This window comes from Harmonia axyridis, chromosome 5 (genome assembly GCF_914767665.1).
Source record: "Harmonia axyridis chromosome 5, icHarAxyr1.1, whole genome shotgun sequence".
Lineage (NCBI taxonomy): Eukaryota > Metazoa > Arthropoda > Insecta > Coleoptera > Coccinellidae > Harmonia > Harmonia axyridis.
In genome coordinates this window covers 28,898,136-28,913,535 of record NC_059505.1, presented here as the reverse complement: position 1 = coordinate 28,913,535, position 15,400 = coordinate 28,898,136, and the positions used below count along the sequence as shown (strand labels likewise).

The 15,400-nt window shown below is 32.8% G+C and overlaps 1 protein-coding gene across 1 annotated transcript; it reads left to right on the top strand.

Moving 5' to 3' along the window:
- Positions 1-11,897: 11,897 nt before the first annotated feature.
- Positions 11,898-15,026, top strand: LOC123680176 (transcription factor Sp9-like). Its single transcript, XM_045617951.1, has 2 exons — positions 11,898-12,249; positions 14,048-15,026. Exons 1-2 carry the CDS (start codon positions 12,184-12,186, stop codon positions 14,927-14,929), a joined length of 948 nt encoding a protein of 315 aa, XP_045473907.1. The 5' UTR covers positions 11,898-12,183; the 3' UTR covers positions 14,930-15,026.
- Positions 15,027-15,400: the final 374 nt, after the last annotated feature.

The window sequence follows — 15,400 nt, the reverse complement described above, 5'->3', positions numbered from 1 at the left end:
ATCATGTAATGAGGAAGAAAACTACAATTGAAGAAGAAAATTTGTTTTCGTAATGACATGAGGAAGAAAACTTGATTTTCATATCATATATCATCATATCATATGAATGAATGAATGAAGAAAACTTCATTTCGTACCGGTTACCTCTATGTAACTCTACATTGAAACACTAGATGGCCGCAGCAGTCTGGTTAATGCTTTTATGCTGTTCACACTAATTTAGTAAGTATTTCTTTATTTCATTCATTGTAAAAAATATGACTTTGAAAACCTTCAATTTAGAAATGAAAAAATATACCCGTTGAACGCTTAACTTTTGTTTTGAAAATAGATATTCAAAATAAACAAGAATTAGGGTTGTCCATGATTTTCTTGGAAAGTTGAAGAACTTATTACAAATACGAAAACACGTTGGTCTCGATTTTTTACAGTTGGTCCTCATGACATGAGAAAATAAAAAGGTAAATAGGTAAATACAGGTATTTTGTTTTGAATAAATATAGGTTTGCCTTGTATTCAATCCATAGATCTTCAACGGAACCCGCATCTGTGAGAACTCTATGTGCACACGATTATTCATCAGAACAAAATATTATAGCTCAAAAGTATGGAATAAATTATGATAAATATATAATAGCGGAGTTGGAATAGACATTGCGTCTTTGCTGGATGCAATTTTTTATGTTTTACTGAGGTAGTATACCTTCCATTAAATCGTCATTGTACCCTACATAATGAAACCTTAAAAATTTGAACAATTTAAATTCTCGAATTTAAAAAAATTAAAAGCCTTTCGAAGCGTTATTGACATTTGAAATATACAAATATTGGATGATGATAAATACAATGAGAAAAAAAAGGACAAAAAGATCCAGGTCTAGCTATATTGATCAGGCTGTTGTAAAGTTCCCACTCCCAGGCGCGATCCTACTACTGCTCGACACGGGGACTTTTGGCTGCTGAGTTCCCTCCCTGGCCCGGTTCGCCCCTCCTTGGCTAACCTGGTCATCCCAGACTCCTCTAGGATGACTATATTGATGCCAAGCTTAGTGCGGACGCCCAGTCAACGTAAGACGCTTTACCACAAGGACTCCTGATCTCAAACCATCCACTGAACCCGACCTCCAAAGTAGCTGGATTACAGGAGACGCCACGCTCCCAGTCGGAAGTTAGTGAGCAAGTTGTTGAAGTGTTGTTACCGATAGTCAACTCAACAGAATATATATTATTTCTAAGGACGTTCTTTACTTCTATCATAATAATGAAAAGAGTATTTTATTGAAAATCAAATGTAAAATAAGTGAAAAATTTGAATGAAATACGAATTAATTGAAGTATAATGCTCCGCGTTCATTACGCATGCGTGACCTGAGACAGGCAACACATAATACGTTTGCCAAAAGAACCGCCAGCAAATAAATATATTTTATTGCTTTGAGGTGAAAATGTTTTCACTACGCGTAACATATTATGAACCACAAAAAATATAAAAGTGAATCCAGTATCGTCATCGAAAGAAATGTAATATTTATTATATTTTAAAAATCGGTACGCACACATCACATTTATCTATACGTAAAACAATGGATTTCATTTGATAAATTTTTATATGGACAAATTTCACTAATTCATGAACTTTTTCATCTTACACAAATAGAAACTATGAATGTCTCTTCTTTTCTACCCATAATTGATTTAAATATATTATATTCGGCTTTCCTATTATAATTCGTTTAGTTAACGAAAAAATTTGTTGATAGCTATACACTTCTATTTTTTCAACACAGTTGATGGTAGCTTATGTAATGATTACTTGCATAAAAATATTTTAACGTATTTTCTTTAAACCTAACATAGGGCTGATTATATTGAAAGAATTTACAAACTTTCCTTCCTTTATCTCTACAAAGTTCTCATTTTCTTATAAATAAAAAAGATTAATTTTCGTACGAAACACCGTGAAAGAGGAATCACATTTCATTCAGAATCATAAGAAATAAAAGAATGATAGAAAGGAATTATGAAAATTTCCAAGGGTTGCCTGTAACTGTTGAATCTTGCGTTACTCTTTTACTGTGTTGTATAAACGAAACACTAAATTTATTTAAAAAATCAGAAATTTCTCGAAAAAAATATATGAAACATTGCTTCCCTCATTTTTTTGCATAGACATTACTAAGTCATATTTCAAGTCCATGAATTTCAATAATTTCATTGATTCATTGTGTTTAGTATTGTAATTATTTCAAATAAAAATGGTTTTAGATACCTACCTAATTGAAGTTTTCAATAATTAAAATATAGTTATGGATTGTTAATGTACTGTATATTTCCTTCAGGGAATTATACATATAAAAATATATTTCTTGAAACTACACCTCATAGGTCTTCTGGCATTGTCTCCAATAAAAAAGTCAAGGCATATTTATGAAATTTGGTATAGAAAAATTATGTGATGTATTGGGTATTTGATCTTTAGGGATTGTCTTTTACAAAATTTTTTTTTTTATTTTGATTTCTATTAACGTCAAAATATAAACGAACGTTTCTACAGATCAAATACCAATAATACATCAGATTATATAAATTATGGGGATAAATAAGTTTCAACAAAGAAAAATTGTTTATTACACTTGATATGAAAAATATGACTTATAATGCATAAGTGTTCCTTGATTCAATCAAGCCACACCATCACCATTGTGGGTGATGGGAATTATAATGATTAGGTATAAACTATAAAATTCATTTCGTACACCTACATCTAAAGAGATATTGATCTAAGGATTCATGCAAAATTTCTGCAATAGCAATAGCATGGCTACTGCAGAAATTTTAACGTATTATTACCTTATAGGTATTTCAGTCGGAAGATCCCAAAATTAGCTCTTTTAAGTTTGAATTTTGAAATATATATATATTTATTAAAGCGTTTGAAATTACTTTTCTGAAATTCCATTACTTCAAAAAGCAAGATATTAACTTGATAGAATATTAAAATTCATTTTCGAAAAAATTTTCTTCAAATTACAAGGTAGAAGGTAAGGATCATTTGGACTAAGCCAACCTTTCGTATAAAATACCTATAGGTAAGTCTAAGTACATATTTTAAATTTATTAAGGCTACAGGAAATAGGTACAAAATAGGTAGATACAGGTAAGTTGAAGTAACAAAAATGTATAAATAAAAGGTAACAAAATATTGTATATATTGTATATTTTGACAAGTTAATTTAGTCGATTGAAGATGATTTGTTTGGGTACAAAGGATATACAAAATTACCGGTTGATAAGACTTTGCTAGAAAAATCAAATTTAAGAAAGAACCACATAGGTACACATTAAAAAGTCTATTACAAAATTGGAATCAGTATCAGAACAAACTATTGAATAAGTAATAAGTATATTGATTATCATAGAGATATGTAGCATGTGTTAATACCTATATTTATGAGTTGTGGAATTCCCGATATCTATCTAATAAATTCGCACATAGGTACTTGACTTATAAGTCAAGTATATCTTGTGTATCGGCCCTATAATTGTTGACTAATTCAGTTTTCAAAAATCATTTCGCTGATGATCCTTTTCTTTCCATTCATTTCGTAATCCAGTATCTTTGTGTTGTCGAAGTCGAACGAATGATATTCCTTAAAATTATTTTTAGTTTTATATTGGACTTTTGAATGTATATGTCGTTCTTATTTAGACTTTATTCAATTAACAAAGTATTACTGCTTATTTCCAAAATTCTCCATACCCAAAAATTCATCTTATTTATTTCACTAATTGAACTTGAGAAAACATTTTAAATTTCGACTTTGTTTTGTTACCTTTCAATTATCTATAAGTATTTTTTTACTTCAACTTCACCTATTTGGTTTGTTTTCTCTTTAGTTTAGCCTTGAAAAACTTCAAACATATAGATGAAATATTGGCTTAGTCCAAATTGGTTGCCTGATTTCAATGGTCCTGAACTCTGTAATTTGCACTTCAACATGTTTTTTCGGGATTCTGGAAGCACCGAATCCATTTTTGAAAGATATTCCTGTAGGTATAAAGAAATGAAAGAAAATAATTTACTTATATTCGTGAAGCTTGAAAAAAAATCGATAAGGATTACTCTTGAAATATTTCAACGAGAAGAAAACCTTTTCTTATGTAAAATTAGTGAGATATGTATGTGATAATCAGTGGTCATTTGAGATCAGGGATCTAGTACCAAATTAGGTACTTCACTTTTCAAATGATAAACTTACGTTTCTCGAAAAGCATTCAAAATTGAAAAGTCAGAAGTGCTAAGTCAAGGAAAAGTTGCATAGTTGTATGGTGCAACAGATCCTATGATTGCTCAACACATTTTGTTGTGCAACAGCTTTGTACACTTTGCAAATTTGAGAAAATGTTGAATAGTAGTTTGGTGAATTAAGCACCAGATCAGTCAAAGAAAAACAATTATTCAAAGTCATGTCGGTCTTCTTTGTAATTAATCTCTGACATGCTATCGAAGCTGTAATGAACATTAAAACCTACTTCCTATCAAGTAAATGCTTGGCTGTTGTGTCAAGTTTCAGGAAAATAATTCAGGTTTGAAAATATACGTCTAAACTTTAGAACTAATGTACAGGGTGTACATTAGTACGTGAACCTTGAAGGAGGTGTAAGTATCACTCATTTGCTTTCGATTGAGCCATATATACATACAGGGTGTGGCGTAATTAATGGATAATCCTGTACTGGCGAATAGGGGAGGTCATGGCCGACCAGAAAATGTAAAGTTATGTTCAGTAAAAATATCATAGTTTTCGAGATATCGGACAATTTCATTTTTTTCTAAAAAGTGCACCTTTACTTACTAATTTCAATGCTGTGATCACAAATCTTGTTTTTTCTTTGGGCATTGTTTTCTATTTTACTCTCAAATAGCTGTACTAAGAGATAAACCACCAAATTCCTACCATCTTGTTGATTAAGAAAAAAAAAGTAGGATAAACCTCATGTTTGCAAATTCACTTACTTTTTTCTTTAAGTTTCAGTCGTTATGATGAAAAAAAATGTATTGAGACCTTTGTGAACATTTCATAAATGAATTGTCAATTTCATTGCGGTTCTAAAATGGTATAATACATGTTATTCTTTTATTGGGTGCTCGGAGTACGTTCCATTATTACAACTGAGGTACTAATTTCAGTTTAAGAATTACGCACACGCATTAACGAAGCAGCTCGAAATATTAATCAAGCCAGATATGCGCGACGAATGAAACGATCTTTTATTAGAAGATGTTCAGCGTGTACTTATGTTAGCACTTACTGTAATTTAAAATAAATAGTGAAAATTTTACTGTGTTTTATTGAACCATTATTAGGTATCATCACAAATCCCTAAAACTCTCTTTCACTGAAATTAGTACCTCAGATGTAATAATGAAACGTACTCCGAGCATCCAATGAAAGAATAAGATGTATTACACCATTTTAGTACCGCAATGAAATTGACAATTTATTTATGAAATGTTCACAAGGGTCTCAATACATTTTTTTCACCATAACGACTCAAACTTGAAGAAAAAAGTAAGTGAATTTGCAAACATGAGGATAGTCCTACTTTTTTTTTCTTAATTAAGCAAGATGGTAGGAATTTGGTAGTTTATCTCTTAGTACAGCTATTTGAGAGTAAAATAAAAAACAATGCCCAAAGAAATAACAAGATTTGTGATCACGGCATTGAAATTAGTGGAGTAAAGGTGCACTTTTTAGAAAAAAATGAAATTGTCCGATATCTCGAAAACTATGATATTTTTACTGAACATAACTTTACATTTTCTGGTCGGCCATGACCTCCCCTATTCGCCAGTACAGGATTATCCATTAATTACGCCACACCCTGTATATTGATAAACAGTTTCCCAGTTATTCGAGTTTTTGTGTTCTTTAAAATATTTCTCACTTTACTTCATTCTTCGTCAATTTTTTCTACGTTAACCATGTTTGATTTGAATTTTGAATTATTTTCATCAGAAAAGGATATGACATGTACGGAAAAAGCAAAACTATCCTGTATTAGATGTTGCATAAGAATTTGTATGATTTGAAAGTTGGTGTTTGAAGAAAAAAATAGTAAATTTCTATAATTAATTCGTCTGCAACTTTCGTATTCCACTATTCATGTACCTATGACAAAATTATTTCAAAAACTTGCCAAATTCCCTTTTCATTTCCTCCAAAAGTTTTCGTTAAAATGCAGGCACTAGTTTTGTTTCAGCAGATTTTGATTTTGAAACATAAAAAGGAAAGTAATGAATTGAATATTTTTATTTCAATTGAACTCAAAATTTCAGTAAAAATATATTCACAAATTATGTTTGAAATGACTTGCTCCATTCCTTATACAAGCACGAACCCTCTTTTTTATTTCTTCAGTTGTTACTTTACGCCTGAAATATAAGTACTCTTAATCTTCTCGCCGCTTCGTATATTCTAACGGTGTTAGGTCCGGACTTCTCGCTGTCCTCGAAAATAATCCAAAATTAAAATCAAATTTGGTCAACGTAGAAAAAATTGACGAAAAATGAAGTAAGGTGAGAAATATTTTTAAAATCCCAAATATTTTGTAAACTGTTGATTTTTGGTTATAACTAAATATGGTTGAAACGACAGCAAATGAGCCATATTAACACGTCCCCCAAGGTTCACGTCTAATTTGGAAACACCCTGCATAGATACTAGACAATTTGGAACCAAATGAATAGCCATCTTTTATAGTCATATAAAAAGGAATGCCAAGAAATAACTCAGTAGAATCTTCAGGATCCCTGAGCATCCTTTAAGACGACAATTATAACCCTAAATAACCATAATCATTATCCATCCCCTTGTGGTCAGTGCATACCGTCCTACACCAGCTTGAGCAGAAAGATCTACTAACCGCCCCAACAAGTGCAGCCAACAGCAAGGTCACACAGATCATCGACTACCATCATAAATATGCCTATCAACGGTTCTTTGTTGTTTGCACAGAAAACATCCCGGTAAGTCACAGAGCCCCGGTAAGACAGAAGATCTGCCCCATAAAAGTCAGCCCAGAATCAGTCAGGCAGACAATAGAAGCCTCCTTTCAAAGTCACCGAAAAGACTGACCGCGTCCCAGACTCGATCCCTTGACACTTTTCTTTTGTCGGTACCTGTTAACACCAGGGGGTGGTGTGGTCTTTAAAAATCATAACGATCTGAGGATGATGCCTTTGTTTCATGCCGAAAAAATCTAGTTAATCGCTTTATGTAATGGAAAAACGTCTGGTCGGGGTGATAGGTCTCCAAATATCGGGACGATGGAAATGAGAACCCTATAATCTTGTTTGCATTGGTACCTGCAAGTGTTTTTGGCTCGAAATAAATTGGGTGGAAATCATTTAGGAACTCTTTTAATTATTTTCGATGCACTGATGATGTCATGCGGGATGGGAGAAACATTGTGACTAATACTTTCTTGATTTTTTAACCTTTTCAACGTGGGTAATAGTGAACATTGTGGGTAGAATTCGTAAGAGGTTTCTAAAAGAAAAAACAAGAACTGTTTGATTGCCAATATAATATCTAGTATCATAGTGAGTAGCGTAGGTAATTAAGTATACTGGTGAAAAAACAAGTAATTATAGGAATATTCAGATATGGTTTTTTACAATTTTTTTTTCGGCAACCGTCCGGGAAGTGCTCACTTCTCGGACGCTTTTTCTCTGAGAAAGTAGCATTTCCTGGCCTAGTCCGGAAAGTACGTACTTCCCGGACTAGGCCGGAAAAGAATCACGTCGTTTGTGTCCTTGTGAATATGAAAATCTTGGTAGGTATATTTCTAATAAATGTAGTTGATCATTACCATAGCAACCGAGAAAATGGCTAAAAGTTCATATGTGGTATTTTCTGTTCTGTTTAATTAAAATAAGAATAAAAATGTATATAAAAGAAATGAGTCGTCTCATTGATTTGTTATTCTATACGGTTGCTGAAAAAATATTGTACGCAACATGCCCGAAAATGGTTTTTTTGAACTCGCAGACTCGCAGACGAGCGTACGCTCGTCCTGGAATTTTGTCTATTCGTCAAAAAAACCCTATTTTCCGGACTTGTTACGTAAATTACTATTACTTACAGTACTATACTAAACCATTTCGTCTAGGTATTGTTTTCTCTTATATTCTTGAATATCCTCAACTCTACGAGAAAAAATTATTTGAGTCATATGAAGCAGGGTCTCCACCCATCAGTATTGTTTGTTTGGAAATCTGAAGATTATGAAAACATTGAAAACTAATACGAATTAGGTAAGCATCATCATTGTACGCTGCATTTTGTCAATAACCCTACCTAAAGGTTTCAATAGTAACTGTGAAATTTTGTCCTTTTACGATTCTAGAAGTTGTTATCAGAAATAAAAGCACAAAAAAAGAAAGGAAATAAGTATACAGGGCGTTTCAAAACATATGCGCAAGACTTCAGGATGTAATAGCTCGTCCAAAAATATTAAAAAGAAAGATTTACAGGGTGTTTAAATTGAAAATAAATCGTTTTTTTGCGAAAATTTCCGGAACCCTTTATCGTATAGAAAACGGCTTTAGTAAGCATTGTTCAGTTTTTTAGAAAATACTTTCAAATTGTTAACCTGTAGTTTTTGACGTTTCAAAAGAAAGGTTAACAGCAAAGACCATGTTTTTCAACATAAACAATAATTTGCAACGATTTTGCACGCTTCGGTCTTTGTTACACTACTGGAATTTTCGTAGACGCGGTGATTTGTCAGTTGATCGTGTACCATCGTTTGGAGCGCGGATGCGCGGATCTAGAGAGAATCTTCTGAGAGATTTTCAATAGTTGTCAAGACTTCAGCAAGGATACGTAACTAAGATTTAGATTTCAATCATTATTAATTTAATTTGAGATTTGGAATCTAATTTATCGACAAGAATTGTGTCAGAATTCTCGGTAAGTGTTGAAATGAATATTTGTATCCAACAAGTAATAATCTCACCAGAACGAATTAATTTAATTTGAAACAGTCGTTTTTTTTAGAGTCATCCATCTTGTCGAAACGTATTTCAGGTTTGGTAGGATTCTTTTTGTTTCAAACAATTTCCGCAAAACTCTTTCTCAGGTTTATTTTATGATAAATGTAATGATTTCTTTATAATTTCTTGTTAAGAAACCCGAGAAGGAGTTATAGATTCAGTTAACATAGGTATTCTAGTATCCTTGTTCATTCTCTCAAAGCACCTCCCGTGGAATTGGAACAACAGAAACCTTTCTTGGGATTGAAAAATATCAAGAAGTACTTCCTTGAGATACAGAAGTTGGAATAGTACTTATGTTAAACCACTTTAGTTCCTGAATCTGAAAGAATATATAGCTTCCTGATAAGATCTGGTGTTCAGAAGGCTAAAAATAATTCACAGAAGAGGTTCCATCCTAATAGCAGAGTAACTCATTTTAACCGATTTAAGTTAAGTTTTTATTTCATTATTTGTTTAGAGTAAAAAGGATCGATCATTGTATATTTTAATTTTATTAAATTTGTAAGAACCTGGGTAGGAGTTTTGTTGCCAAATAAGCCAAACCACCCCTAGAAATTAGGTTTTAGAGTCTCATGGGCAATTGTAACGTTACAAATTTATCTCGATTTCAGAGCATATGACCAGAAGTATTTTTTTGTGTAGAAAACATTGGTGGTTCAGTTCAAATGGGAGTCTGAAAACCGTACTTTTTCAATTCGCGTAGAAGTTGGGGAGAAAAACACCTACTTTCCCTTGAAAACATTTACCAATTGAAATTTGAACAAAAAAATTCCACAGAAAATATTTAGCTTATTATGATTAGAGAATGCGCACGAAAGCTGTTTTCTGTACAACAAAAGATTCCAAAGATATTTGCGAAGAAAGATTTTTTCCTATTTCAACACTCTGTATCTCAAAAATGGTGCATTTCAGAGAGTAAGTTAATGAAACATTTTTTTTATATTTTTGGGCATGCTGGGCTTATTGAATGTTATATAATTGAAAAATAGTTATTAATAATACAAGAACAGAAGTCATTGAATCTTCCAAGAGTTCAAAATTCAAAAACCTGCTTCGAAGTGGCGAGTTTTTTAATGAACGACTGTTAGAATTTGCCTTCTGTAGCAGTATTACACACTATTTTCTCTAATTCACTGGGTTTTTATTGAAATTAATGGAATATTTTCACAAATATAATTTAATGATTTTAACATTGAAAAATGTTGGTTGGCGGATCTGTTTTCTGTATCACAAATTTGACAGATAATAGATAAATCCATACGACAGTGGAGTTCCAAGTGCCAACATATAATAATTGAATATAACCATGAAATCTGTCCAAAACTGAGATATTCCCGCACGATTTTTGTCTACAAGGTGTGTCAGAATCAACGTATTTGCTACATATATAGAGAGAATATTTCTGGATTAAGAGTAAATATAATCTTTTCTTTGAGTTACCGTTTCAAATTGAAAAAGGTTTTGGGAGAAAATCGAGTGAGTAGGTATCATTCTTATATAGATGATATACTACAAAAATGAATGAATTAAATTTTTATCAATCTGACTAACTTTTTCTTTACAATTTGTCGAAACAATTAAAAATTCCAATAATTGAATAATTGATACGAGTCAACATTTCATTGATGAATGTTTATTTGTCGATTCAGTTGAAATAAGAAGAAACCGTCTGTAGGAATAATGGTCGATGAACTTTTAATATAACTATTCGTTCGAAATTTTAAGGAAATGTCCATCTTTGTGTTTCACAGAATGATGGCCGATTTCATGAATCTTGGATTCGTTGTTTTTTTACATCTATTGTGGATCCTAAAACTAGTTGGAATGAAAGATTTTAGACAACAGATTGAGATCGAAATTGTTCTGAAGAATGGTTCATTATTTAAAATTTTTTTTTTTGATTTTTGTGTCATAAACATCTTTCCATTTCATGTGCATTCTTTGAAGAACCATTGTAATTGTTGTAGCTAATTCTTTAAACCACATTTAACTTTAGATTCTGCGGAATCTATAGAAATCTGAAATCGATGATCTATCTATACAGCTTATGGCTAAAATCATGGAATTATATTTCAAAATTTCAGTATTTCTGAACTCATAATAGTATACCTACCTACTTCGAACTTTGGCAAAATTTCGACTATTTGTATCAGGGCAGATAGGTATGCGATCCAAGCTCTGAGGGGTTCTATTTATAGTCAGTTTTTTCTATTTTCTTATCACCTTTTTCTACTGAATTCAAATAAATACTCTGCACAATTTGTACCATGTACCTATAACCTTCAGTGCCTGAAGATGAACTTGAAATGGGTTCGAAACTGCATGTTACACAATGTAATCCTCAAATTGTTAATATCCAATTCTATTGATTACTTTTAATCATTTTCAATGACCAAATAATATCGACTGAAACAGTTCAATGTTGAATTTTTCCATTGCAATATACTGTGAGAATGAAATAAATAATGAAGAATTGTGATAAACTTGCGGTGTAACTGAATCAACTCTTTTCATAATATCTTAGCGAATTGATTCGAAAAATTGCTTCACTATGGATTGAATCGAAAATCTTCCATTCGAATTGGAATAATGAAGATAACTCTCACAAATACACAATGATGTTCCATTGAAACATGAATTGCAATCTGAGTTTTAATAAGTTCTTTATCAAACCTAACCATAGACTACCATATCCTTTTTTCCAGAAATACATAAATTAATAAAAATAGAAATAACCCCCCTGTCAATCAAAGGGTAGTTTTCGATTCATCCCCCAAAAAGGGCGGCCCATCACAAAAAATATTTACACAGAGGGACATAAGGGCCGCAACAAGCCACCAGCTCTTAATAGTAGTGGGAGTCGATGCAATTCAAGGGGGTTGGGGCGCAATATCGAAAACAATGATCAAGATAATCTCAAGACGGGCCCGAGGGTTCATCCAACCCCCGTATCCTCGTCTTGGCCCGGGGCCCAAATTAGCGCAGCATCACTGCGCATGCCACGCCTCTAGCGCACCGGAGATTTTCTTATATCGGCCTACTAGATGAGCCGAAACGACCTCCACCACAATCTGCAATCTCAGTTATTAGTGCAACGTTTAAGTGACCGTTAGGGCTTGATGATGACTTCGGCAGCAGCAGCAACTCCGCTCCAGTACTGCCAACAGAATAGTGCGCAAACTCAGGTGCGTGTGTTCTTTTGCCGTTCTTACTCTTGCCCTGGTTGTAATTACAGTAATCATCTCACAGACCCTTTTATTAACGCTTACAATTTTATTAGAGTTATCATTGGTTTGTGCTGATGTCGATTTATTCCAGTTATTCGTCTATGAGTTCAACGGAAGTGCGTATTTATAGTATCCTGACCTTACACTACAATTTATTCGAATTTTTTTCTCTCGAACCTGTTCTTACATTTTTTTATTGGAGTTCTGATTTTATTATTTCCGTTCCATCGATTTTTCCTAATTTCTAATATCAATATTTTTTCTCATTGCTGAACATCCTAAGAATAATCCCCTATCACTTTGGAAACTTTGAATATTTCCTCCTTCAATGAATTTTCTTTAAGTTCTTCAGATGAATAATTTCATATTTTCTACTTATCTGGAAATTTTTGTGAACATCGAAAATAGTGGCCTTCAGTTTAGTTCACTTTTTCGAATTGTTTCTTCTACTTTTTAATATTGAGAAAAATCAGTCAAAATTATTTTCTAGGCCTTTTTATTATTCTCAGTATTTTTAAATTTTTCTAATTTAACACTTAGGTATTTGAGAGTATTTTAAATTGGATCACCTTTTTTATAGAACTTCTTTTAATCATCTTCCTCTTTATTGGATTTTAATACTAATAATAATAATAATAAGTCGTTTTCACGTGAATTTTCATTATTTTACCATATTCATTGCTGTCAAAGATACATTTGAATTGTATTCAATTATAAGATAATTGACTTTCTGAAAGAATATTTGCACAGTTGCAGAAAATTTTTCATTCCTCTATAAATTAATTAAAACTCAAGTGAAAATCATAGGTAATTGCCTAATCTAAGAGAATATTTGGCATCTGAGATATTTTTTTTAAATTGTAAAATACAGCACCTACCATTTGAAAAATATTCGAAATACTGATTACTTCTTCTCCAAAAATTAAAAGGAACTTTGATACCTACTTATAAGATAATTAAGTTACTCTAAAAGAACTAATAGACTTTCTCTGACATTCTGATATCGATGAAAATTTTGTGTGATATTTTTCTGGTGATATATTTCGTTTTTGAATTATTTATCTCATTCAAATCCGCATTATTTCCATTCCATAATATTTATTAAATAATAAAATTCCCAATCCGGTGAATCAAAAAATACCAATATCCAAAGAAAAATCTTATTTCAAATTTCAAACCCACCAAAAATCGAATATGATGTTCCCACATCTGAATAGTACAAATGAGATCTAAAAGTCCGATAATATTAACCGTGAGAATCTCTATGAATATTAATACACCTAAATATCTTGGGACCTAAAACACCGCCAAAGATTCTAGGAATAAGGGGTTCAATAACTTATCTTTTAACGGCGCCTAAAGAGAATTGTGGCTTTTCGATTAAAACCACCAGGCGGACCTTCTTTTGTATAGTTTCCAGATGCGGAAGAAACCAACTGACTAGACTATCATTGTAGGTGTTGATTTTTTGTTGTTGTAAGTTGACAACTGACATGTCTGCCGGGGATGGGAATACTAATCCCTAAATAGCTATATATTATTCTAGGAATCCGTATAGTTATATTGGATTACACACAAATTGACAGCTACTATATTTACGACCTTCAAGTCATTATTGAAAAAACCTCAACATCTGTTTTTGACCCTCCTGAGCATTATGCTGAGGGTCTCGGTGGAATATAAATTCCTTTCTTAATTTTTTTTGACAATTGAAATCCATAATTCATTGAAATTCTAATGATAATTTTTTTTACAGATGTCACCACTTCTTGTAGGAACCTACCCCAGGATCTATAGCCACCAACCTTTCGCAATGCAGTCTCAAATATCACCAGCTTCAACAACTTCTTGCTCCAGTGATGGTTACTTACCACAAACACCACTAGAAGTATCACATCCCTCAATAGACTACACTCATTACCAGTCGCCTTATACCCATCAGGGTTACCACAGCAACCAGTATTGGTTTCAACATTCACCTCCACCAGCTGACATCGCTACCAGTGGCTATCAACCTCAACAAACCATCCCCACCCAACAATACCATTCTTATCAGTGGCCACAAAACTACATGTCATCATTGTCCATGAAAATGATGAAATCGGACATCTCCATGACAGATTTGGCAGGTTTGGGTTCCAAAGCGAGAAGATGCATCAAATGTCAATGTCCAAATTGTATCAACGAAGAGAACGGCCTTAGAAAACCTGCCTCCAAGAAGTTACACATCTGCCATTATCCAGGCTGTGATAAGGTTTATGGAAAGACGTCTCATCTGCAAGCCCATCTGAGATGGCACACTGGTGAAAGACCCTTCGTCTGCAATTGGCTGTTTTGTGGAAAGAGGTTCACGAGGTCAGATGAGCTACAGAGGCACCTCAGGACTCACACAGGTGAAAAAAGGTTCGTTTGCAACGTGTGCACGAAGAGGTTCATGAGGTCCGACCACCTTGCCAAACATTTGAAGACACATAAGAACTCCAAGAAATCTCCAACACCTCCTCCTTCAAATGCTGAATCCAGTGAACAATCTGTTAAAGTGCCGGTTAAAAGTGAAAATGTAGAACCTCAATATAACATCAATTTCATCGCAGCGCCTCAAAATATGTACAGCAATTATCAAACTATTTTCTCGTGATGATAACTCATGTTCTAGTTAGGTGTAGATATATTTTTTTATTGAATTGTATATTATATGACGTTGAACTCACAGGAATTGAGGGACCATATTGTTGATTTTTGTAAATTTTGTACAGAACTATAATAAAGAAATTGTATAAAATTGTTCATTAATCTCTGGTTTTTTTCACTGTAAAATTCCATCGAGAAACGTTGATAAATTGAAGGCGACTTACTTGAAAAAAACATTCACAGTACCTACATAAGCCTGTCTTCGCTCAAACCTTTTGACGCTTCAGGATCATTATCTCTCTTTGTAATCCCAAAATAGAGAATAAAGCGTAACAGGAGTTGAGAGGCAGGTCCAGCATTCTTTGATTTATTAACTTTCGGGTTTTTGTCCCCATGATTTATTGCTGGGATTGGTACCTAATCTTTGCTAAGGTTTGCCAGTCCGTTTTAACGAAAATACGACTTCTATTTGTGTAGA

Coding starts and splice junctions, on each gene's coding strand:
- LOC123680176 (XM_045617951.1), top strand. CDS start 12,184: ATGATGACTTCGGCAGCAGCAGCAACTCCGCTCCAGTACTGCCAACAG. Junction 12,250..14,047: donor AGAATAGTGCGCAAACTCAG/GTGCGTGTGTTC, acceptor TTTTTTTTACAG/ATGTCACCACTTCTTGTAGG.